This window comes from Oenanthe melanoleuca, chromosome 4 (assembly GCF_029582105.1).
Source record: "Oenanthe melanoleuca isolate GR-GAL-2019-014 chromosome 4, OMel1.0, whole genome shotgun sequence".
Taxonomy (NCBI): Eukaryota; Metazoa; Chordata; class Aves; order Passeriformes; family Muscicapidae; genus Oenanthe; species Oenanthe melanoleuca.
Window position 1 is genome coordinate 67,965,408 of NC_079337.1, and position 25,344 is coordinate 67,990,751.

The 25,344-nt window shown below is 51.9% G+C and overlaps 2 protein-coding genes across 2 annotated transcripts in view; one reads left to right on the top strand and one right to left on the bottom strand.

Moving 5' to 3' along the window:
* Positions 1-9,198: 9,198 nt before the first annotated feature.
* TEX261 (testis expressed 261) lies at positions 9,199-18,400 on the top strand. The gene is made up of 6 exons (XM_056490410.1): positions 9,199-9,360; positions 10,304-10,383; positions 10,632-10,785; positions 12,343-12,410; positions 15,283-15,385; positions 16,536-18,400. The coding sequence occupies exons 1-6, from the start codon at positions 9,291-9,293 to the stop codon at positions 16,649-16,651; spliced, it is 591 nt and encodes a 196-aa protein (XP_056346385.1). The 5' UTR covers positions 9,199-9,290; the 3' UTR covers positions 16,652-18,400.
* Positions 18,401-19,752: 1,352 nt separating this feature from the next.
* LOC130252857 (shootin-1-like) overlaps positions 19,753-25,344 on the bottom strand; it is a 7,990-nt gene continuing 2,398 nt past the window's right edge. The window contains exons 5-15 of the mRNA XM_056490860.1: positions 25,150-25,223; positions 24,281-24,362; positions 23,649-23,743; positions 23,118-23,264; positions 22,640-22,766; positions 21,719-21,818; positions 21,503-21,552; positions 21,152-21,261; positions 20,998-21,051; positions 20,009-20,204; positions 19,753-19,920 (exon numbers count right to left, since the gene is read on the bottom strand). Coding sequence (XP_056346835.1) covers positions 19,769-19,920; positions 20,009-20,204; positions 20,998-21,051; positions 21,152-21,261; positions 21,503-21,552; positions 21,719-21,818; positions 22,640-22,766; positions 23,118-23,264; positions 23,649-23,743; positions 24,281-24,362; positions 25,150-25,223 — 1,187 coding nt within the window. The 3' untranslated portion in view covers positions 19,753-19,768. The remainder of the gene's footprint in view (positions 19,921-20,008; positions 20,205-20,997; positions 21,052-21,151; positions 21,262-21,502; positions 21,553-21,718; positions 21,819-22,639; positions 22,767-23,117; positions 23,265-23,648; positions 23,744-24,280; positions 24,363-25,149; positions 25,224-25,344) is intronic.

Here is a 25,344-nt window from a genome sequence, read left to right on the forward strand (position 1 = left end):
AGTGGGTGATCCCACACCTGTCCCCATCCCAAGCAGATGATCCCGTGCTCGTTCCTGTCCTGGCACAGAGTGCCGGAGCCGTGGCAGTGCCCGCCCAGGGCGCTGTGGCACCACTCGGGGTCACACCAGTGCCACCGGTACCGGGACAGGGGACGGTCCAGCAGAGGTGGGACATGGGGAAATGGGGCCTGTCCGTGTGTCCTTCCCTGTGTCCGTGTGTCCTTCCTGTGGCTCCGGAATCCGGCTCTGTTCCCAGATGTTCCAGCTGTGCTGTAGGTGTTGTCTGTCCCATTCCCAGAGTCTGCTTGTCCGTCCGTCCATCCATCCTTCCGTCCTCCCTTCCTTGTGTGCATCCATCCAACCCGGTGTCTGCTCCTACATCCCTCCATCCCTTTGTCCCTCCATCCATCCATCCATCCATCCATCCATCCATCCATCCATCCATCCATCCCCTCGTTTTCCTATTCCCTCTCTCCATCCCTTCACTCCTCCCTCTCTCCATCCTTCCTCCCCCTCCTCCATCTCCCCATCCCTCCGTCCCTCCCTCCCTCCCGCCATTCCTTTATCCCTCCATTGCTCCATCCCTCCATCCCGCCATCCTTTTGTCCCTTTATCCCTCCATTGCTCCATCCCTCTCTCCCTCCATCCCGCCATCCTTTTGTCCCTTTATCCCCCATTGTGCCATCCATCCCTTCATCCCTCCATTTTCCCATTCCCCATCCCTCCCTCCACCCCTCCCTCCCTCCATCCCACTCCCCATTCCAGGATTTCGGGAGGGGACCCTGTCGGTGACATTTGTGCTCCGGCTCTGCCACCTCCCACCTGGACACCTTGGAGGGGACACGGAGGTGAATTCCAGAGGGGAGCGGGAATGGGATGGGAATGGGAATGGGAATGGGAATGGGAATGGGAATGGGAATGGGGATGGGGATGGGGATGGGAACGGGAATGGGATTGGGAACAGGAACGGGAACGGGAACAGGAATAGGAATGGGGATGGGAACGGGAATGGGATTGGGAATAGGAACGGGAACGGGAACAGGAATAGGAATGGGAATGGAAATGGAAACAGGAACGGGAATGCAAACAGGAATGGGGGCTGGGAGGTGACAGCGCTGGGGCCGAGCTGCCCTGGGGTGGTGGCACTGGGGACACCGATGGCTCCGGCCCGTTCCAGGAGCTGTCACTCGTGTCACGGAGCAGCCTCGGCTCTCAGGGTTGGGGACGAGCATTGGGATGTAGCTGTGACCTTTCCGTGACCTTTCTGTCCAGGAATGTCACCGGTGTCCATCCACAGAGACCCCGACCTGCCGCCCACGCTGTCACTGGGCTGGCTGGGGACAGGGACAGGGAATGGGGACGGGGACAGGGAATGGGGACAGGGATGGAGACAGGGAGAGGATGGGGACAGAGAATGGGGATGGGAATAGGGGTGGAGATGGGAATGGGGCAGCGATAGGAACGTGGATGGAGACTGGGATGGAAACGAAGATGGGAACAGGGAGATTTTTAGAGAGGGACAAGGACGGGGACAGGAGCAGGGACAGGGATGGGACAGCAATAAACATTAGAAACGGGGGTGGGAAAGGAGTTATGGATACACCCAGAGATGGGGACAGGGACAGGGATATGGGGACAGGGATGGGAACAGGGACGGGGACGGGGAGATGGGGACAGGGACAGACCCATCGCCCCCAGCGGGGGTCCCGCTCCCGGGCAGTGGGGTCGGGCGGGGGCGGTGGGAGCCCCCCGTGGGGGGCAGGAGCCGGGGGGCGCCGCTCCTTAAAGCCGATCGCTAATTGATCTTATTGCCGCTAATGAGGGGGGGAGGGGAACCCTCTGCCCCTCCTCCCCGTGCCTCAGTTTCCCCTCCCCGCCCGTGGCGACACGTGGCGATGTCACCGCCCCGCCTGTGCCACGTCCCCGCGCTGGGCTGGGGGAGGGGAGGGGGGGGTGGCTGTCCCCTGGGGTCACCCGGGGGTGGCTGCGGTGTCACACGCCTGACCTGTTTGGGGACAGGCTCTGAAAACGAGTTAATAACTCCCGAGGAGGGATTTGTTCCGCCTCGCTGCCGCCGTTTGGGATTTGGGGACGCGCTGGTGGCACCGCCTTGGTGTCACCCGCTGCGGCGGGGACAGGCGGGGGTGTCCCCGCAGCGCTCCGGGTGTCACTTTGGGGTGCGCGACGAGGGATTTGGGGCCACCCCACAAAGCTGAGCCACCCCCCGGGCGCGTGTTGGGGACACGGTGACAGCTCCGGGTGGCCTCAGGGACATTCGGGATCGGGGGCTCGGAGAATCCCGGGAATTCCCGGGAATTCGCGCTTTGGGGTCACCAGTGGGGTTTGGGGGGGTCCCGGTCCCCTCGTAGCAGGACCAAGGGGACATCCGGGGGACACGGGACCCCAAAACCCACCTGAGGGGACACGGGACCCCCAAATCCCGGCTGAGGGGACACGGGACCCCTGGAGCTGTGGCAAGGGGAGATGTGACCCCCACAAACCGTGATCGAAAGGACACGGGACCCCCAAATCTCGGCTGAGGGTAAATGGGACCCCCAAACTTTGGATAAAGGGAGATGGGATCCCCAAAATCCCACCCAAGGGGAAATGGGAGCCCTGAATCCCCACTGAGGGCAAGGGATGGGGAGTACCCCAAAACCAGGGGTAACCCCAGACCCCAAATCCAGGGGTAAGCGGGTGCCCCCCAATCCTTCCTGATTGATCCCCCATCCTGATTGATCCCCCATCATTCCTGATCGCCCCCCTCATTCTTTCTGATTGATCCCCCAATCCCTCCTGATTGATTCCCCCCATCCTAATTGATCCCTCCCCATTCCTAATCGATCCCACCTTTTTTTATTGATTGATTCCCTCATTCTTGTTGACTGATCCTCCCCATCCTGATTGATCCCCATCCTTCCTGATCGCCCCCCCTTTTCCTGACTGCTCCCCACCATCCCCGATTGATCCCCCCCATCCTGATTGATCCCCTCTGTCCTTTTCCTGACTTCTCCCTATCATTCCTGATCGCCCCCCTTTTCCCCGATTGATCCCCCCTTTTTTCCGATTGATCCCCCCTTTTTCCTAATGGATTCCCCCCTTTTCCCTATGGATCCCCCACCTTTCCTGATGGATTCCCCCTTTTCCCCGATTGATCCCCCACCATTCCTGATTGATCCTCCCCACGTTTCCCTATTGATCCCCCCCTTTTCCCGGATCGATCCCCCCTTTTTCCTGATGGATCTCCCCCCTTTTCCCCATGGATTCCCCCTTTCCCCCGATTGACTTTCCCTCCTTTTCCCAGATTGACCCCCCCGTTTTCCTGATCGATCCACCGTTTACCCCTATTGATCCCCTCCTTTTCCCGCTGGATCCCCCTTTCCCCGATGGATCCCCCTTTCCCCGATGGATCCCCCTTTTTCCCGATGGATCCCCCTTTTCCCCGATGGATCCCCCTTTTCCGCCGATTGATCCTCCTCCTTTCCCGATGGATCCCCCGTTTCCTCCGATTGATCCCCTCTCTTACCCGATCGATCTCCTCTTTTTCCCGATGGACCCCCCCACATTTCCCAATCGATCCCCCGTTTTTCCCAATTGATCCCCCTCCCTTTTTCCCTATGGATCCCCCACGTTTCCCGATCGATCCCCCCTTTTTCCCTCTGAATTCCCCCACATTTCCCGATGGAACCCCCACATTTTCCCTGTGGATCCCCCCACATTTCCCGATGGATCCCCCACATTTCCCGATGGATTCCCTCTTTTTCCCTCTGAATTCCCCCCTTTTCCCCGATCGATCCCCCCACATTTCCCTCTGAATTCCCCCACATTTCCCGATGGATCCCCCCACATTTCCCGATGGATCCCCCACATTTCCCTCTTAATTCCCCCACATTTCCCGCTGGATCCCCCCACATTTCCCGATGGATCCCCCACATTTCCCGATGGATCCCCCACATTTCCCGCTGGATCCCCCCTTTTCCCTCCATCCCCCTCCCTCCCCGCTGCCGCACCCGCCGCTCCCCGGCCGCGTTGCATTCACGGTTCGGGGCGCTCGTCAGGGTGAGCGGAGCTGACAGCGGCGGCTCGGCCGGGGCGCGGGGGGAGCGGGGGACGGGATCGGGCAGGGCTGACCGGAGCCTGACCCCCCGCCCTGCACGGAGCCGATGAGCGGCACCGAGCGGCGGCGGGAGCCCCGAGAGCCCCGAGAGCCCCGAGAGCCCCGAGAGCCCCGAGAGCCCCGAGAGCCCGGCTGTCAGCGCGAGTCAGCGCGGCCAGGCGTGGGATAACAACGGGATAACAACGGGATAACGGGATGGGATGGGATGGGATGGGATGGGATGGGATGGGATGGGATGGGATGGGATGGGATGGGATGGGATGGGATGGGATGGGATGGGATGGGATGGGATGGGATGGGATGGGATGGGATGGGATGGGATGGGATGGGATGGGATGGGATGGGATGGGATGGGATGGGATGGGATGGGATGGGATGGGATGGGATGGGATGGGATGGGATGGGATGGGATGGGATGGGATGGGATGGGATGGGATGGGATGGAGATAGGGATGAGAGTGGCAGTGGGAATGAGCGTAGGGATTGGGATGGGATTGGAGTGCAATGGGAGTGGGATTGGGGATGGGGATAGGGATGGGAATGGGAACGAGGAATGGGAACGGAAACAGGGATGGGAACGGGAATGAAAACGGAATTGGGATGGGATAGGGAGTGGGAATGGGAACAGGAACGGGAATGGGAACAGGGATGGGAACGGGAATGGGGATGGGATGGGATGGGATGGGATGGGATGGGATGGGATGGGATGGGATGGGATGGGATGGGATGGGATGGGATGGGATGGGATGGGAGTGGAGATGGGATTGGAATGGGATAAGGAGTAGGAATGGGGATGAGGATGGGAATAGGAATGGGAATGAGAATAGGAAGGAAAATGGGAATGGGAATAGGAGAATGGGGACAGGAATGGGGATGGGGATAGGTCGGGAGGGGAAGAAACTCCAGACAGAGGGATGGGGGGGATTGAGGGTCAAATCCCATCCATGGGGCTTGGGAAAAAACCCTATCCATGGGGATTTGTGGGATTTGGGGGGAAAATCCTCCTCCAGAGGGATTTGGGGGGAATAAAACCCCATCCAGGGGGATTTGTAGGGTAAAACATCATCCATGGGGATTTGTGGGGCTTGGAATCAAAACCCCATCAGCGGGAATTTATGGGGCTTGGAAACTAAACCCCATCCATGGGGATTTGTGGGATTTTGGGGGAAAATCCCCCTCTAGAGGGATCTGGGGGGAACAAAACCCCATCCACGAGGGATTGGGGAAAAAACCCCCATCCATGGGAATTGTTTTTCTTTGGGGCCAAATCACATCCATGGGGATTTATGGGGCTTAGAAACAAACCCCATAAATGGGGATTTGTGGGATTTGGGGGGAAATCCCCCTCCAGAGGGATTTGGGAGGAACAAAACCCCACCCACGAGAACGAGCTGAGCTGTGGGGTCTCCAAACAAAATCTCTGGAATTGTGGAGTGGAAGAAAACCCCAAACTCCTCCCTGAGGACACCGAGAAACTTCAGGAATCCCCAAATCCGGATCCCTGGGGGTGCCGTGGGGTCAGATTTGGGGTGGGGGCTTGAAGGGAAAAGGGGGAAAAAGCAAAAAAAAGCTTTTTTTTTTTTTTTTTTTCCCAGGAGATGGGAAAGTGGAGGGAAAAGGAGCTCCGGGCATGGATCTCGCACATTTTTCACGCCTGGATTCCCCGGCAGCTCCCCGAGGGACGAGCCGGGAACTTCACGGGTTTTTGGCTGCGGAGAGGAAATGGGAAAAGGCAGAAAAAATCCTAAAAAAAAAAGGGAAAATAGAGCTAAAAATAGATGGAAGTGGTGGGAGCAGCCGGAGGGTTCTAAATGGTTTAATAGGGGATTGGGGGGGCGGGGAGGGGTGTGGGGGGAGGAGAGCCGTGCTGGGGGTTTGGGGTGCTCGGGGTTGCGGGTTTTGGGGGGTTTGGGGTGCTCGGGGTTTGGGGTATTTGGGGCGTTTGGGGTGTTCAGGGTGTTTGGGGTGCTGGGGATTTTGGGGTTCCTGTGGTATTCAGGATTTTGAAGTATTTGGGGTTCCTGCGGTGCTTGGGGTGCTCAGGATGTTTGGGGTTCCTCTGGTACTTGGGGTTTTGGGGTGTTTGGGGTATTTGGGGTGCCCAGGACACGTGAGGTTTTGGGGTGCTCAGGGTGCTCCGTGTTTTGGGGTTTGGGGTTGCTGTGGTGCTAAGAGATTTGAGGTATTTGGGGTTCCTGTGGTGTTTGGGGTGCTCGGGGTTTTGGGGGTGTTTGGGGTATTTGGGGTGCTCAAGACACGTGAGGTTCACAGAGGTTTTGGGTGCTCAGGGTGCTCCGTGTTTTGGGGTATTTGGGGTGTTTGGGGTGCTCGGGGTTTTGGGGTATTTGGGATTCCTGTGATGCTTGGGGTGCTCGGGGTGTTTGGGGTTCCTCTGGTATTTGGGGTTTTGGGGTATTTGGGGTGCTCAGGGTTTTGGGGTGCTCAAGACACGTGAGGTTGACAGAGGTTTTGGGTGCTCAGGGTGCTCCGTGTTTTGAGGTGTTTGGGGTTTTGGGGTGTTTGGGGTGCCCAGGACACGTCAGGTTCACAGGAATTTTGGGGTATTTGGGGTGCTCGGGCTACCTGGAGTTTTGGCGTTTTTGGGGTGCCCAGGACACGTGAAATTCCCGGGGGTTTTGGGGTACCCGCTGTACCTGAAGTTTTGGGGTATTTGGTGTCTCCCCAAAAGGGCAGAAATAGGGAATTTGTGGGGAAAACGGGAAAATTCTTGCAGGGAGGACACGGGGACGGACGGGGGGACACGGAGCCCCCCAAAACCGCGTGGCCATCCCAAAGAACCGCCCAGAGAATTCCAGGGATTTATCCCGGATTTCCAGGGTCGGGCGGGAAGGATCGGGAGAGATCGGGAAGGGTCGGGAATGATCGGGAAGGGTCGGGGATGATCGGGAAGGGTCGGGAAGGGTCGGGAATGATCGGGAAGGGTCGGGAAGGGTCGGGAAGGGTCGGGAAGGGTCTCGGCACCTCCCCGGTAGCGCAGAGATGGGGGAAAAGGAGCTGGAGGTGCTCCCTGTCCCCAAACCCGTCCCTAACCTGCCCCATCCCTGTCCTGCTCCCTGTCCCCATCCCAAAACCTGCCCCAAACCTGTCCCTGTCCCCAAACCTGCCTCACACGTGTCCCAAATCTGTCCCTGTCCCTGTCCCTGTCCCCATGTCCCTGTCCCTGTCCCCATCCCCATCCCATCCCCATCCCCATATCCCTGTCCCCATCCCCATCCCTGTCCCCATCCCTGTCCCCATGTCCCTGTCCCCATGTCCCTGTCCCATGTCCCTGTCCCCATGTCCCTGTCCCATCCCTGTCCCCATCCCCATCCCCATCCCCATGTCCCTGTCCTCATCCCCGTCCCCATCCCATCCCCATGTCCCTGTCCCCATGTCCCTGTCCCCATCCCCATCCCCATCTCCCGCTGCCCGCGGCGCTCTCGGGGTCGGGCCGCCCCCCCCGTCTCGGGGTCACCCCTCGGTCACCGCAGTGTCACCGCGGTGTCACCGAGCCCCCCGGGTCACCGCTGTCACACGTGCCAGCCCGCGTTAGCGCCGCCGACACTTTGTCCCTTTTGTCCCTTTTGTCCCTTTTGTCCCCTCTGTCCGCGGGGGGGGGAGCGGGGACACTTTAACCCCCCCTTTTTGTCCCCCCCTTTTGTCACCCCTCCTTTTTGTCCCCCCCTTTTGTCACCCCCTCTTTTCTTACCCGCTTTTTCTAACCCCAAAAGGAACCCTCCGCACCCCAAAATCAACACCCCGTACCCCCAAAATGAACTCCCCAGCACCCCAAAACGAGCCCACTCTGACCCCCTCAGCACCCCAAAATCAACCCCCCAGTACCCCCAAAAAAACCCAAACCGCCCTAAAATGAGACCCCAAGGATAAGCCCCGAGGACCCCAAAATGAACCCCTAGTACCCCAAAAATGAGCCCCCAGCACCCCAAAATGAACCCCTTGTACCCCAAAAATGAGCCCCCAGCGCCCCAAAATGATCCCCTTGTACCCCAAAAATGAGCCCCCAGCGCCTCAAAAGGAGCTCTCCAGGATCCTAAAAGGAGAACCCCAAAATGAGCCCCGAGCACCCCAAAAGAAGCCCCGAGTGCCCCAAAACGAATCCCCCAGAAGCCCTAAAATGAGCTCAGGACCCCAAAATGAAACATCCAGTACCCCAAAATCCACCAGCAGCACCCCAAAGATGAGCCCTCTGGGACCCCAAAAGGAGCACCCCTAAAATGAAATCTCCCCGGACCCCAAAATCAGTCCCCAGCACCCCAAAAATGAACACACCCAGCACCCCAAAATGAAGTTCCAGCACCCCAAAACCAGCACCCCAAAACCTCCCGGTACAGCCCAGTGCGGGTTTTGGGGTCCCTACACGGTTTTTGGGGGTTCCTCTGCAGTTTGGGGTCTCTGTAGGGTTTTGGGGTTTCTTGCACCCTTTACTTTTGGGGGTCCCCCTATAGATCTGGGGTCCTTGTGCATTTTGTCCCCTCGTGTTTTGGGGTCCCTGTACATTTTGGGCTCCCTGTACATTTTGGGGTCCCTCTGTTTTTTGGGGTCCCTGGACATTTTGGGGTCCGTTTACATTTTGGGATCTCTGTATATTTTGGGGTCCGTGTACATTTTAGGGCCCCCCTGTATTTTGGGGTTTCTGCATATTTTGGGGTCCCTGTACATTTTGGGGTCTCTGCCATGTTTTGGGGTTCCTGTACATTTTGGGGCCCGTGTACATTTAGGGGTACCCCCGTGTTTCGGAGTCCCCCGTGTTTTGAGGTCCCTGGGCATTTTGGGGTCCCTGTACATTTTGGGGTCCTTACAGATTTTCCCTCACACTCCGGGGGTCCCTATCCATTTTCACTGATCCTGCAGATTATAGGGAAAATCTCCAATCTCCTCGCTCCTCGCACACTTTTGGGGTCCCCACAAACCAACACTTTTGGGGTTCCCCCTCCCCACATTCCGCGCCCGCCCGTTCTATGCTGAGTCCTCCGGGCCTGCAGGGGGCGCTGTGGCGAGGCGCGGGGCGCTGCTCGCTGGTTCCGGCGGCGCTCGCTCCCCGCGTCTCGCTGGTTCCGGCGGCGCTCGCTCCCCGCGTCTCGCTGGTTCCGGCTGCCGGGAGCGGCGCCGGGCCCGGAGCGGGAGCGGCCCCGGGAGCGGCCCCGGCTCCGCCATGTGGTTCATGTACGTGCTCAGCTGGCTGTCCCTGCTCGTGCAGGTGGCTTTTGTCACCTTGGCCATCGGTGAGAGCGCCCCGGGACGTGCGCGACGGGGTTGGGCCCGCTGCGGGCCTGTCGCGATATAGCGAGGGGTGTGTGGGGGGGGAAAGGGCGGGAAGGGCTGAGGGGAAAGGGAGTCCCGGGGTGTCCCCAAGGGTTGGAGGGTTCTGGGTGTCCCCAAACCCTCAGAGTGTCCCCGAGATTTGGGATCCTTGGGTGTCCCCAAGCCCTTAGTGTCCCCAAAGATTTGGTGGTTTTTGGTGTCACCGAGCCCTCAGAGTGTCCCCAAGGATTTTGGGGTTCTGGGTGTCCCTGAGGGCTCAGAGTGTCCCCAAGATTTGGGATCCTCCAAACCCTCAGTGTCCCCAACACTGGGAGTCGCTGGGTGTCCCCAAACCTTCAGAGTGTCACCAAGATTGGGGGTCCCTGGGTGTCCCCAAACCCTGAAATCACCACAGGGACTGGAGGTCCTTGAGTGTCCCCAAGCCCTCAAAATGTCCCCAAAATTTGGGGGTTTCCTTGGGTGTCCCCAAACCCTGAAATCGCCACAGGGACTGGAGGTTCTTGAATGTCCCCAAGCCCTCAAAATGTCCCCAAGATCTGGGGTCCTTGGGTGTCCCCAAGAGCTCAGAATGTCCCCAAGATTTGGGATCCTCCAAACCCTCAGTGTCCCCAACACTGAGAGTCCCTGGGTGTCCCCAGACCCTTTAAATCACCACAGGGACTGGAGGTCCCTGGGTGTCCCCAAGCCCTCAGAGTGTCCCCAAAATCTGAGGGTATTTCAGTGTCCCCAAACCCTCAGAATGCCCCAAGATTTGGGATCCCTGCCTGTCCCTGAGTTCCCCCACATCCCTGAGTGGCACCTTGGGGAATTTGGCAATCCCTGATTTCCCCCAAGCCCTCTGTGGGGCGCTGCCACCCCCGAGGTGCCATTGGTGCCACCGGTGTCCCCGTGCTGTCCCCACAGCGGCCGGGCTCTACTACCTGGCGGAGCTGATCGAGGAGTACACCGTGGTCACCAGGAGGATCATCAAATACATGATCTGGGTGAGTCCTGCCCATTCCAGCCTGGAATTCCAGCCTGGAATCCCACCTGCAATCCCATCAAAATCCGGAAAAAAAATCTGTAAAAAAAAAAAAAAAAAAATCAGAAAAAAAATCAAGCAACAAATCCCCCAAAAAAGGGTTGGGAAATATTAATTCCATCCCACTGAGGGTGAAATTTCTCCTAGAATTCCATGCTGGCAATGCAGAATTTCTATGTTAATCCCATTTTTTCCTGTTTTTTTCCCCAGTTTTCCTCAGCAGTGCTGGTGGGGCTGTACCTGTTCGAGCAATTCCCGGCGTTCCTGGTGGGAATGGGGCTCTTCACCAACCTGGTGTATTTTGGATTGCTCCAGACTTTTCCTTTCATCGTGCTCACCTCCTCCAACTTCATCCTGTCCTGTGGTCAGGGCTCAAATCTACCTGCACTGGGGATTTTTTGGGATTTTTTTGGGAATTTTTGGGGATTCCTGAGTGCCCCAAAAAGGCTCGAGATGCTGCGGGAATTTGGGGCTGTCGGGGTTGGCTGAGGGGTTGGAGAATCCCAGAAATTTGGGATTCCTGGGGTTCTCCAAAGGCTCAAAATGTCCCAAAAATTTGGGATTTCTGAGCCTTTGGAGAATCCCAGAAATTTGGGATTCCTGGGGTTCTCCAAGGTCTGAGAATATCCCAGAAATTTGGGATTCCTGAGCCTTTGGAGAATCCCAGAAATTTGGAATTCCTGGATGCCCCAAAGGACTCAGAATGTCCCAAAAATTTTGGATTCCTGAGCCTTTGAAGAATCCCAGAATTTTGGGATTCCTGGAGTTCTCCAAGATCTGAGAATATCTCAGAAATTTGGGATTCCTGAGTGCCCCAAATGCTCAGAGAATCCCAGAAATTTGGGATTCCTGGATACCCCAAAGGCTTAGAGGATTCCAGGGATTGGGGATCCCTGATTGTCCCAGAAATTTGGGATTCTTGGGATTCTCCAAGGGCTCAAAATATCCCAAAAATTTGGGATTCCTGAGCCTTTGGAGAATCCCAGAAATTTGGGATTCCTGGGAGCCCCAAAAACTCAGGATTCAAGGGATTGGGGGGTCCCTGATTGTCCCAAAAATCTGGAATTCCTGGGGTTCTTCAAGCTCTGAGAACATCCCAAAAATTTGAGATTTCTGAGCCTTTGGAGAATCCCAAAAATTTGGAATTCCTGGGTGCCCCAAGCCCTTGGAAAATTCCAGGAATTGGGAAAAGGCTGCAGGGAAAGGGAAGGAACCTCATTCCCTATTCCCAGGTAGGGTTAAAAATTTGGGAATTCTGCCAGCACCAGGAAGGACTTTGAACTTTGGGAATGTGGCTGGGAGCTGGGAATGCTGGGATTTCCTGGGAATGCTGGGATTTCTTGGGAATGCTGGGATTTCCTGGGAATGCTGGGATATTCTGGGATTTCCTGGGAATTTTGGACACCCTCATGGAATTCCAGACTGGTTTGGGTTAGGAGGGAGCTGAAATTCCCCAAAATCCAGAGAATTCCAGGGAGTTTGGGGTTCCTGGGTGCCTCAGAAATTTGGGATTTTGGAACTTCCCAAGGCTCAGAATATCCCAGAAATTTGGGATTTCAGGGATTTTTCAAAGCTCAAAGAATCCCCAAAATTTTGGGATTCTGAGGTCCTCAAGGCTCAGAGAATCCCAAAAATTTTGGTACCCCTGAGCCTGTGGAAAATTCCAGAAATTTGGGATCTCTGAACCTTCAAAAAATCCCAAAAATTTGAAATCCCAAAAACTCAGAAAATCCCACAAATTTTGCCTTCCTGGGGAAGAAAATCCCAGAAATTTGAGATCCCTCTTCAAAATTCCCAAACATTCCCAGACAGGCAGAATTCCAGGTTGTGGGGAGGGCTCCAAAATTTGGGAATTTCCCTCTGGAATGTGCTGATCCTGTTGTTTTTCCCTATTTTTATTTTTATTTTTTTTTCCTGGCAGTGCTGGTCGTGGTCAATCACTACCTGGCATTCCAATACTTTGCTGAGGAATTCTACCTCTTCTCTGAGGTGAGATCTTTTGGGAAACAAAAATCCCAAAATTCCCAATTTTTCCTACCAGGAAAATCCCAAATTTTTAGTTCAGCAACTTTGAGTTTTTATCAGAATTGAAATCCTGGGATTTTTTTTTTTTTTTTTTTTTGGTGGGATTTGCTGAGCTTCTGAAATTCCAGGCTTGGGCTTTTCCTAGAAAATTCCAGGAATGTGGAATATCAATCCAAATTTATTCTTAAAATACTAAAAAAAAAAATAGGAAATAAAATCATTTAAATTCCAGCTTTTTACCAAATCTTTTCCCCTTTTTGGGAATTCCCATTCCTTGTTTTTCTAATTCTAATTTCTAATTCCATGGCAAAAATCCCCATTCCCAGGGCAGCCAAAATTCCATCAAAATCGAGGAAAATCCAATTTTTTCATGAAGTTTTTTGGGTTTTTTTTCCATGGAATTTAATCCTGGATTGGGAATGGGGTGGAGGGGGCTCTTCTTTTTTCCTTGAATTCCTTGGGAAACATGGAGAGGATTTAATTAATTTTTCCATGAGGATTTAATTTAGTTAATTCCTTAATTAAATTTAAAATTCTTTATTTCTTAATTGATTTAATTAAAATCTGGGAATTAAAGGGGAAAAATTTGGAAATTTGGGAGCTGGCTCTTCCCTTTTTTCTTGAATTCCTTGGGAAACATGGAGAGGATTTAATTAATTTTTCCATGATGATTTCATTTAATCAATTCCTTAATTAATTTAAAACTCCCTTATTTCTTAATTCCTTAATTAATTGAATTAAAATCTGGGAATTAAAGGGGAAAAATTTGGAAATTTGGGAACTGGCTCTTCTCTTTTTTTAATTTCTTGGGAAACATGGAAAGGATTTAATTTATTTTTCTATGAGGATTTCATTTAGTGAGTTCCTTAATTAACTTAAAAATCCCTTATTTATTCATTCCTTAATTAATTGAATTAAAATCTGGGAATTAAAGGGGAAAAATTTGGAAATTTGGGAACTGGCTCTTTTTCTTGAATTTCTTGGGAAATATGGAATGCATTTAATTAATTTCTCCATGAGGATTTCATTTAGTGAATTCCTTATTAAATTTAAAATTCTTTACTTCTTAATTGATTTAATTAAAATCTGGGAATTAAAGGGGAAAAATTTGGAAATTTGGGAGCTGGCTCTTCCCTTTTTTCTTGAATTCCTTGGGAAACATGGAGAGGATTTAATTAATTTTTCCATGATGATTTCATTTAATCAATTCCTTAATTAATTTAAAACTCCCTTATTTCTTAATTCCTTAATTAATTGAATTAAAATCTGGGAATTAAAGGGGAAAAATGAGGAATTTGGGAACTGGCTTTTCCTATTTCTTTGAATTTCTTGGGAAACATGGAATGCATTTAATTAATTTCTCCATGAGGATTTCATTTAGTGAATTCCTTATTAAATTTAAAATTCTTTATTTCTTAATTGATTTAATTAAAATCTGGGAATTAAAGGGGAAAAATTTGGAAATTTGGGAGCTGGCTCTTCCCTTTTTTCTTGAATTCCTTGGGAAACATGGAGAGGATTTAATTAATTGTTCCATGATGATTTCATTTAGTGAATTCCTAAATTAATTTAAAACTCCCTTATTTCTTAATTCCTTAGTTAATTGAATTAAAATCTGGGAATTAAAGGGGAAAAATTTGGAAATTTGGGAACTGGCTCTTCTCTTTTTTTTAATTTCTTGGGAAACATGGAAAGGATTTAATTTATTTTTCTATGAGGATTTCATTTAGTGAGTTCCTTAATTAACTTAAAAATCCCTTATTTATTCATTCCTTAATTAATTGAATTAAAATCTGGGAATTAAAGGGGAAAAATTTGGAAATTTGGGAACTGGCTCTTTTTCTTGAATTTCTTGGGAAACATGGAATGCATTTAATTAATTTCTCCATGAGGATTTCATTTAGTGAATTCCTTATTAAATTTAAAATTCTTTACTTCTTAATTGATTTAATTAAAATCTGGGAATTAAAGGGGAAAAATTTGGAAATTTGGGAGCTGGCTCTTCCCTTTTTTCTTGAATTCCTTGGGAAACATGGAGAGGATTTAATTAATTTTTCCATGATGATTTCATTTAATCAATTCCTTAATTAATTTAAAACTCCCTTATTTCTTAATTCCTTAATTAATTGAATTAAAATCTGGGAATTAAAGGGGAAAAATGAGGAATTTGGGAACTGGCTTTTCCTATTTCTTTGAATTTCTTGGGAAACATGGAATGCATTTAATTAATTTCTCCATGAGGATTTCATTTAGTGAATTCCTTATTAAATTTAAAATTCTTTATTTCTTAATTGATTTAATTAAAATCTGGGAATTAAAGGGGAAAAATTTGGAAATTTGGGAGCTGGCTCTTCCCTTTTTTCTTGAATTCCTTGGGAAACATGGAGAGGATTTAATTAATTGTTCCATGATGATTTCATTTAGTGAATTCCTAAATTAATTTAAAACTCCCTTATTTCTTAATTCCTTAGTTAATTGAATTAAAATCTGGGAATTAAAGGGGAAAAATTTGGAAATTTGGGAACTGGCTCTTCTCTTTTTTTTAATTTCTTGGGAAACATGGAAAGGATTTAATTTATTTTTCTATGAGGATTTCATTTAGTGAGTTCCTTAATTAACTTAAAAATCCCTTATTTATTAATTCCTTAATTAATTGAATTAAAATTTGGGAATTAAAGGAAGATTTTGGCAACACCTCGAGGAGATTTTGAAAGTTTTGCGATTTCCGGGCTGGAATTTTTGAGATTTCCAAGCCGGAATTTTTGGGCTGGAATTGTGGGAATTTTATTTTGTGGATTTTTGGGAATTCTGGGCTGGAATTTTGGGAATTCTGCAGGTCCTGGCCTATTTCACCTTCTGCCTGTGGTTGATTCCCTTCGCTTTCTTCGTGTCGCTGTCGGCCGGGGAGAACGTCCTGCCCTCCACAGTGCAGCCTGGAGGTGGGAATGGGGTCAGGAATGGGGTCAGGAATGGGGTTGGGATGGGGTTGGGAATGGGGTTGGGTGGGAAAAGATTTAAAGTTTGTTTGGTTCCCATCCTGTGCAAAACGTCCTGGGAATTTGGGATTTTCGGGGGTCATTAAGGGGCAGAACGTGGCTGAAATTTGGGATTTCTGGGGGTCCCTGAGCCCTGAGAATTCCAGGGAATTGGGGTCCTAAAGGTTCAAAGAATCCCAGAAATTTGGGATGCCAAAGGCTGAAAGAATCCCAGAAATTTGGGATCCCAAAGGTTCAAAGAATTCCAGAAATTTGGGATCCCAAAGGTTCAAAGAATCCCAGAAATTTGGGATTTCTGGAGTTTCCCAAGGGCTCAGAATGTCCCAGAAATTTGGGATTTCTGGGGGTCCCTGAGCCTTGAGAATCCCAAAAATTTGGGATCCCAAAGGTTCAAAGAATCCCAAAAATTTGGGATTTCTGGAGTTTCCCAAGGGCTCTGAATGTCCCAGAAATTTGGGATTTTTGGGGGTCCCTGAGCCCTGAGAATTCCAGGGAATTGGGGTCCTAAAGGTTCAAAGAATCCCAGAAGTTTGGGATCCCAAAGGTTCAAAGAATCCCAGAAATTTGGGATCCCTGATTTTCCCAGAAATTCAACCCCACATTCAAAGCTTTCCTTGGCCATTCCCAGGGATCCAGGAGCAGCCACAGCTTTTCTGGGAATTCCATCCCAGGCAGGAATTCCTTCCCAAAATCCCACCCACCCCAATCTCCCCTTTCCCAGTGGGAATCCATTCCCTGTGTCCTGTCCCTCTGGAATTCTGATTCCATTCCTTGAGGAATTATCATTCCCATCCCTCAGGAATTTTGATTCCCATTCCCTCAAAAATTCAGTTCCTATTCCCTGAGGAATTCTGATTCCCATTCCCTCTGGAATTCTGATTCCCATCCCTCTGGAATTCTCATTCCCATCCCTCTGGAATTTTGATTCCCATTCCCTGTGGAATTCTGATTTCCATTCCTCTGGAATTTTGATTCCCATTCCCTCAAAAGTTCAGATTCCCATTCCCTCTGGAATTCTGATTCCCATCCCTGTGGAATTCTCATTCCCATTCCCTCTGGAATTCTGATTCCCTGTTTTTTATTTTTCCCACAGACGACGTCGTTTCCAATTATTTCACCAAGGGGAAAAGAGGGAAACGCTCTGGAATTCTCCTGATTTTCTCCTTCATCAAGGAAGCCATCCTGCCCAGCAGGCAGAAAATTTACTGAGGTTTGGGAATATTTGGGAATATCCAAAGGATCTGGATCTGGGATTTCCCAGACTCTGCCCAGGGCGCCTCTCTCCGTTTTTTCCCGCCGGGAATTCCTTGGGAATTCCAAGACTTGGACACTCCTGGAGGTGCCAACCACACTTGGAGCTTTCCCTTGGGAATGATTCCATGGAAAATGTTGGGATTGGATGAGCCCTCTTCAGGAATTTTGGGAATTTCCCAATTCCTGGGTTGTTTTTTTTTTTTTTTTTTTTTTTTTTTTTGGAGCTGCTCCCTCCGGTTTTTCCCGAGGGTTTCACAGAGCCATGAATTAAAAAACACACAAAAAAATTGGGATAAATCCAGAGGATTCCACACAGCCAGGATGGAGCTGTCCCTTCATCCCATTTTTTTTTTTCCAGAGAGAAAGGACTTGGAATAATCCCAAAAAAAAATCAGGATTTGGGCAGTTTGAATCCTGGAAATTCCCGTTTTTGCCTCCAGCAAAGAAGTTCGTGGGAAGGGATTTTCTCCATTTTCCAGGGAATTCCCAGATTTTTTTCTGATCCTCCAGAAGAGGGGGATTGCTCAGAATTCCCAGATTTTTCCTTTCTCCTTTTCCAAAAGAAGAAATTCCTCCCAGGGAGCTGAAAATTTTATTCATTCCCATCACAAAATTCCCGTTTTTTTCTGGAATTTTCACTTGGGCCAAGAATAAATATTTAAATAATTCCCACCCCAGGGAATTCCTTGGAATCCAGGGGATTTTTTGGAGGAATTCCCAAGGAAGATTCCAGGAAAGGACCTCAAATCCCACAGAATTCCAGCCAGGATAATTCCAAACCAAATCCAACCCTTTGATTTTTTTTTTTTTAGGAAAAAAATTCCTTTGGAAAAGTTGGAATTTTGCTCTGAGACCTCTGGATTTGCTGGAGAATTCCTGGATCTGGGATGGGATGAAGCAGGATGGGAATGAGGAAAATCAGGAATTCCTGATTCCTTTTAATCCTGATTTTCCAAAGGGGATTCCTGGAGGTTTTTCCAGCTGTTTTTCCACATTTTTCCAACCTGTATCCCACTCAGGATTTCCTGGAGCTGAACCAAATTCCTGGGAAATTGTGGAATTCCATAAATATTTAACCAGGAAAAGGAAATTTGGGATGTAACTCCCCTAAATTTGGGAAAAAAATATTCCCTGAAACACAAAAAAAATTTATGGATGAGGTGTAAAATCCCAGATTTCCCCTGGGAATTTGAAGGTTTTTATTGGGATTGGGATTTTTCCCAATCCCTGGAAGTGTCCAAGGCCAGGTTGGAGCTGGGATTGTGGAATTTGGGTGGAATTTTCCCTCCAAAATTCGAGAATTTTGGGGAAAATCCACAGGTGAAGATGATTGAAAGGGCAGGAAAAGTGGGAATTTCCATTCCCAGCCTCTGGAATTTCCCTGGAGAAATTCTTCCCAGGGAGAATTAAAAAAATAAAAATCTGGATTTGGAAAAATCTCCTTCCCAGTTTTCCTCCTGGAAAATCCACAGGGAAAAGGAGCAGGAATTCAGGGAAATTTGGGAAAATCCCTCCCAGCCTTAAATATTTCAATTCCAGCTGGAGGAGGAGGAGGAAAAATCCAGGATAAAAACAAATCCAAGGGAATTCTGGGGATTGGAGGATTTGGGATTCCCAGGAAAGGAGCTTTGGAATGCCAGGAATAATTCCAGGTGTTCCTAAATCCAAGGGAAATAAAGAATTTTATTTGGTTGTTGTAGAAAAGGAGGAGCTGCCAGAGGTTCTGTGGGATTTTGGGAAGGAATTCCTGAATTTTGGGGGGATTTGGGGCCTTCCCAAGGCAGTCTGGAATTCCATGAAATCCCATTTTTTCAGGGATTCCCAGGAGGATGGAAAATGCTGGGAAAAGGGTGGGAAAATATGGGAAAAGAGGGTGGAATAATGATGGGAAAAAAGGTGGGAATTCCAGGGAAGGAGGATGGGAAATCTTAGGAAATGAGGCAGGAAAATCCCTGGAAAAGAGGGCAGGAAATCCTGGAAGGGAGGATAGGAAATCTTGGAAAAAGAGGGTGGAAAATCCTGGAAAAGGAGGGTGGAAAATTCTGGGAATTGAGGGCAGAAAATCCTTGGAAAAAAGGGCAGAAAATATTGGGGAAAAAAAGGTGGGAAATCTTGGGAAAAGAGGGTGGAAAATCCCAGGAAATGAAGCAGGAAAATTGTGGGAAATGGTGGTGGGATAATGATTGTAAAAATTTTGGAAAATATTGGGAAAGGAGGCAGGAAAATCCCTGGAAAAGAGGGTGGAAAATCCTGGAAGGGAGGGCGAAAAATCTTGGGAAAAGAGGGTGGGAAGTCCGGGGGAGGAGGGTGGAAATTCCTGGGAAAAGAGAATGGGAAATTCTGGGAAATGAGGATGGAAAGTCCTGGGAAAATTGGGCGGGAAATTCTGAGAATTGAGGGCAGAAAATGTTGGGGGGAAAGGGTAGAAAATCTTGGGAAAGGAAGGCAGGAAATTCTGGGAAAAGAGGGAGGGAAATGTTGGTGGGGGGAAAGGGTGGGAGATGAGGGCGAGAAATCCTAGGAGAGGAGGATGGGGAACTCTGGGAAGTGAAGGTGGAAAATCCTGGGGGAGCAAAGGTGGAAAATCTTGGGAAAGGAGGATGGAAAATCCTGGAAAGGGGCAGGAAAATCCTGGGAACAGAGTGTGGAAAATCTTGGGAAAAGAGGGCGGGAAATCCTGGAAAGGAGGGTGACAAATCCCGGGTATGGAGGCAGGAAAACCCCGGGAAATGAAGGAAAATCCCAGGAAATGAAGGAGGGAAATCTTGGAAAGGAGGGTGGAAAATCTTGGGAAAAGAGAATGGGAAATGTTGGAAAGGAGGGCGACAAATCCCAGGAATCGAGGCAGGAAAACCCCGGGAAATGAAGGAGGAAAACCCCGGGAAATGAAGGAGGAAAACCCCGGGAAATGAAGCAGGAAATTCCGGGGAATTAAACAGGAAAACCCCGGGAAATGAAACAGGAAATTCCGGGGAATTAAACAGGAAAACCCCGGGAAATGAAACAGGAAATTCCGGGGAATTACACAGGAAAACCTCGGGAAATGAAGCAGGAAAACCCCAGAAGTGGCTCCTAGGCGCTGTCCCTGTCCCGGCGGGGGAGGGGACGCGTCCTGGGGAGGCCACCAAGGCCCCGGGGCCGGAAGGGGACACTGTCCTTGTCCCTGTCCGTGTCCCTGTCCGTGTCCTTGTCCCTGTCCGTGTCCGTGTCCGTGTCCCGGTTTCCTGGGAAGAGCGATGGCAGCGATGGGAGCGGGGACAGGAGGGGACAGGTGCCGGTGTCACCTCCTTGGGGACATTCCCCGCTCCGTACCCGTGTCCAGCCTCTTCCCAGCTCCGTCGGTGGAATTCCCGATGGAATTGTTCCCCGTGGAATTGTTCCCCGTGGAATTCTCTCCCAGGGAAGCGTCCAGCGCCCGCCGCCGCCGCTCCAGGATCGCTCCCAGCTCTGCCCGCTGCGGGTCCCGGCTCCTCCCGCTGCGCCGGCGGCTCGGCCTGCGCGGGGCGCCCTGCCGGGGACGGGACACCGTGGGGACAGCGAGGGGACAGAGGGGGGACAGAGGGGGGACAGGGACGGGACACCGTGGGGACAGAGGGGGGACAGAGGGGGGACAGCGAGGGGACAGGGAGGGGATAGCGAGGGGATGGCGAGGGGACAGAGGGGCGACAGCAAGGGGACACCGTGGGGACAGAGAGGGGACAGAGGGGGGACAGAGGGGGGACACCGTGGGGACAGAGGGGGGACATCGTGGGGACAGAGGGGGGACAGCGAGGGGACAGAGGGGGGACAGCGAGGGGACAGCGAGGGGACAGAGGGGGGACAGAGGGGGGACAGAGAGGGGACACCGTGGAGACAGAGGGGGGACAGGGAGGGGATAGCGAGGGGACAGGGAGGGGACAGGGAGGGGACACCATGGGGACGGGGAGGGGAAAGAGCAGGGACAGCGAGTGACAGCGCGGGGACACCAAGGGGACATTGCAGGGGCATTAAGAGAACACTAAAGGGACAGGGAGGGGACAACACGGGGATAGCGAGGGGACATTATGGGGACAGAGAGGGACAGAGCAGGGACAAGGAGGGGACAGAGGGGGACACCGTGGGGACAGCGAAGGAACAGACAGAACAGCGAGGGGACACTTGGGACAGGGAGGGGATAGAGAGGGGACAGGGAGGGACAGGGAGGAGACAGGGACACGTGGGACAGCGTGGGACAGCAAGGGGACTCTGCAGGGACACCGAGGGGACACCGTGGCGACACCGCGGGGACACCGCGGGGACAGTGAGGGGACAGCGCTGCCCACCAGGATCCCCTGCAGCTCCAGCGCCGCGCTCCGCCTCTTGCTGGCCACGGAATCCTGCGGGAATTCGGGAATGGCTGAAGGGTCCCGGGAATGCCAGACCTGCCCCAGGCCACTGTCACCGTGTCCCCACTGTCCCCATTGTCGCCATTGTCACCTGGCGCAGGTGTGGCCGCTCCCGCGCCGGCCTCAGGACGATCCCGGTGCGGATCCGCTCCAGCATCTCCTGCACGGCCCTGGCTCGGATGTCCTCGGTGCCGGGGTCACCTGCGGGGGTGGCACCGCCCTGTCACCTCCCTGTGACAGCTGGGGACACCGCTCGGGGTGCAGCTGTCACCTCCCCGTGTTGGGGACACCGCTCGGGGTCAGGCGGTGCCACCCTGTCCCCAGATCATCCCAAATGCAGCTGGGGGACCCCTGGAGCGCTCAGTGGCACTCTGGGGACATTCCCGATGTCCCGGTGACACTTTGGGGACATTTCCGATGTCCCCAACCCCTCAGGACTCACTTCTCTCCCGGTTTTTCGGCGCCTTCCTCTTCCTGAGGGTGGCCAGGGGGCTGCGCAGGGGACAGCAGGTGACACCTCCCCTTTGTCACCTCCTGTCCCCTCTCCTGCGGGGGACAGCGCCAGCCCCTTGGGGACAATCCGGGTGGGGCCAGCGATTTTCCAGGAATATTCCCGGGCCAGGGAGAGGCTGGAAAAGCCGCGGGAGGTGTCACCTACTCGGCGGGGACAGCGGTGGCAGCGGGCGGTGGCAGCGGTGGCGGCGGTGGCACCTCGGGGTGGCTCTGAGGTGACGTCAGCTGCTCCCGGAGGGATCCCACTGGAACGAGGCGGGAATGGGAGTGGGGATCCCTCTGGAATTCTCTGGAATTTCCCTGGAATCTTTCTGGAATCTCTCTGGAATATTTTGGAATTTCTCTGCAATCGCTCTGGAATCCTCTGGAATACCTCTGGAATCCCCCTGGAATCTGTCTGGAATCTCCCTGGAATTCCTCTGGAATTTTCTGGAATTACTCTGGAATCCTTCGGAATCGCCTTGGAATCTCCCTGGAACCTTCTGGAATCCTTCTGGAACCCCCCTGAATTCCTCTGGAATCTTCTGGAATGCCCTTGGAATCCTTCTGGAATATCCCTAGAATTCTCTGGAATCTGCCTGGAATCCCCCTGGAATCTCTCTGGAATATTTTGGAATCCCTCTGCAATCCCTCTGGAACCCTCCTGGAATCTTCTGGAATCTCTCTGCAATCCCTCTGGATTTCTCTGCAATCCCTCTAAAATTCCTCTGGAATTTCTCTGGAATTCTCCCTGAAATCTCTGGAATTCTATGGAATCCTCTGGAATTCTATGGAATCATCTGGAATCTGTCTGGAATCTTCCTGGAATCCCTCTGGAATTCCCTGGAATCTTCTGGAATTCCCCTGGAATCCCTGTAATCTTCTGGAATCCCTTGTAATCCTCTGGAATCTTCTGGAATCCCCCTGGAATTCCATGGAATCCTGTGGAACCCTCTGGAATCCATCTGGAATCTCCCTGAATCCCTCTGGAATCCCCCTAGAATCCTCTAGGAATCCCTCTGGAATTCTCTGTAATCCTACTGGAAATCCCCCTGGAATATTCTGGGATCCCTCTGGAATTTCCCACCTTCCTTTTCCAGCCCTTCCAGCCTCTCCCTCAGCTCCCGCTTCTCCTCCCGCTCCTCCTCCAGCTCCGCCCGGGCTCGATCCAGCTGCTCCCGCTGCTCCTCCAGCTGCTCCTCCAGCTCCTTCTCCTGCGGAGATTTGGGAATTCCAGGATCCGGGAAAACCCCGAGGATGGGGGTGCTTCAGAACACCCCCCAAAATCCCCCAAATTCCAGCGGATTTTGGGGAAAATCTCCCGCTCCGTGTGGGATGAGGGGTCGGGAAATCCATGGGGAAAAAAAAGAAGCAGCGCTCCGTGGAAAAAGGGGAATGGGACGGGAATGGAGGGGAAAAAGGGAAAAGGGGAAAAAGGGGAGAATGGAGGAAAAGGGGGGGAATGAGGGGTGGGAAATGGGGAGAAACGAGTGGGAAAAGGGAATTGAGGCGCTGTCCCGCTGTCCCCTCGCCGCGATGTCCCCAAGCTCGGGACCGTCCCTCACCCGCTGCCGCCGCTCCCGCCGCGTCTCCTCCAGCTCCCGGCTGAGTTTTCCCAGTTCCTGGAGCGCTTCCAGGATTTGGGAATCGGGCCCGGCGCTCCTGAGCAGGATGGAGCTCTGGCGCTTCGCCTCCTTCTGCTGCACCAGCATCTGCGACCGAGATGTCACCGAGATGTCACCGAGATGTCACCTCGGTGTCACCTTCCAGAGGGGCTGGCGGTGAATCCATCCCGGGAAACCGCAGTGGGAGAATCCTGGGATTATCCCATCCCATTATCCCATCCCATTATCCCATTCCCTCGGGATGCAGCCGTGAGTGCGGCGACACCTCAGTGCCACCTCCGTGCCACCCCCAGGGATGTCCCCAACCCCTCGTTGTCACCTTGTTGTCACTTCTGAAGGGGCTGGCGGTGAATCCCACCCAGCTCCATCCCACGGGAATTCCGCCCAGTCTGGGATCGCCCCATTCCCTCAGGACACCCCGGTGTCACCTCGGTGCCACCCCCAGGGATGTCCCCAAGCCCTCGGTGGCACCTGGTGGGCGAAGGCCTCGGCGTGGCAGCGCAGGTCCTGCTCCAGCTCCAGCTGCTCCAGGGCCTGGCAGTAATCCTGGGTGACAATCTGGGACACTGCGGGGCGGCACCGGGAGGAAAAGGTGGGAAAGGTTTGGGAAAAGGGGGGAAAAAGGAGATAAAAAGGAGGAAGAAAAGGGTGGGAAATAGGGAGAAAAAGGTGGAAAAGGATTGGGAAAACAAAGAGAAAAGAGTGGAAAAGGGGCAGGAAAAAAATGGGAAATAGGAAGGAAAAGGTGGGAAAGAGGAGAAATGAGGGGTGGGAAAAGGGGGAAGAAAATGTGGGAAAGGTTTGGGAAAACAAAGGGAAAAGAGGCAGGAAAAAAAGAAGTGGAAAATGGGGGAGGAAAAGGTGGAAAAGGGGTGGGAAAAGAGGGGAAAAGGGGAGAAAAAAGGGGTGGAAAATGGGGGGAGGAAAAGTTGGGAAAGGGGGAAAATGGGGAGAAATGGGGGAAGGATGGAAAAAGGGGGGCATGAGGGTGGTGCCACCACCACAGACGTGTCCCCACGTCCCCGTCACCCGCGCGCAGCTGCCACCCGCGGGTTTGGGGTGGCACTGGTGGCACCGGGAGGGGACACGGGGACCCCGCTGACCTCTCTTGAAGGACCTCAGCGCTCTCTGGCTGGCGCCCAGGGCCGCCCGCAGGCGCTGCTGCTCCTCCCGCTCCAGCTCCAGCTGCGCCGGGAGAAATCCGGGAGAAATGCATGAAAAATCCGGGGAAAATCCAGGAGAAATTGGGGAAAAATCGGGGAGAAACTGGGGAGACATTGGTGAGACATCCAGGAGAAATTCGGGAGAAATTCGGGAGAAATTCGGGAGAAGTACATGAAAAATCTGAGAGAAATTCGGGGAGAAATCTGGGGAAAATCCGGGAAAAATCAGTGAAAAATCCATGGAAAATTCAGGAAAAATCTGAGAGAAATCCAGGAGAAATGTGTGAAAAATTTGGGAAGAATGCAGGAGAAATTTGGGAGAAATCCGTGAGAAATCATTGAAAAATCTATTAAAAATTTGGGAGAAATCAGTGAGAAATCAGTGAAAAATCCATGAGAAATGCAGGAAAAATCTGGGAAAATTTCGGGAGAAATCCATGAAAAAACTGGGAGAAATCCGTGAAAAGTCCGTTTAAAATCCGTGAAAAATTCGCGAGAAATCTGGGAGAAATCCATGAAAAATCTGGGAAAAATCTAGGAAAAATCCATGGAAAATTTGGGAGAAATCTGTGAAGAATCTGTTAAAATTTCAGGAAAAATCTGCAAGAAACTGGGAAGTAATCTGTGAAAAATTCAGGAGAAATAGAGGAGAAATCCGGGAAAAATCAGTGAAAAATCCAGGAAAAATCCGGGAAAAATCCCGCCCTAAGCCCTGGGGTTTGGGGAGGGGCTTCACCCCAAAAATCCGCCCTGAGGATGAGGAGGGGATGGGAAAAGGGGGTTCGGGAGGTTTTGGGGTCCGGGGGTACCTGGGTGTGCAGGTGCTGCAGCTGCTCCTGGAGATCCCGGTGCTGATCCAGGAGCTGGGAGAGATCCTGGGGGGCTGGAATGAGGGGAAAATGGAAAAAAGAGAAAAAAGGGAAAAAAGGGGGAAAGGAGGAGTGGGAAATGGGGGAAAAGGGGGAAAAAGGAGGAAATTAGGGATGAGAAATGAGGGAAGGGGG

Coding starts and splice junctions, on each gene's coding strand:
- TEX261 (XM_056490410.1), top strand. CDS start 9,291: ATGTGGTTCATGTACGTGCTCAGCTGGCTGTCCCTGCTCGTGCAGGTG. Junction 9,361..10,303: donor TTTTGTCACCTTGGCCATCG/GTGAGAGCGCCC, acceptor CTGTCCCCACAG/CGGCCGGGCTCTACTACCTG. Junction 10,384..10,631: donor TCATCAAATACATGATCTGG/GTGAGTCCTGCC, acceptor TTTTTTCCCCAG/TTTTCCTCAGCAGTGCTGGT.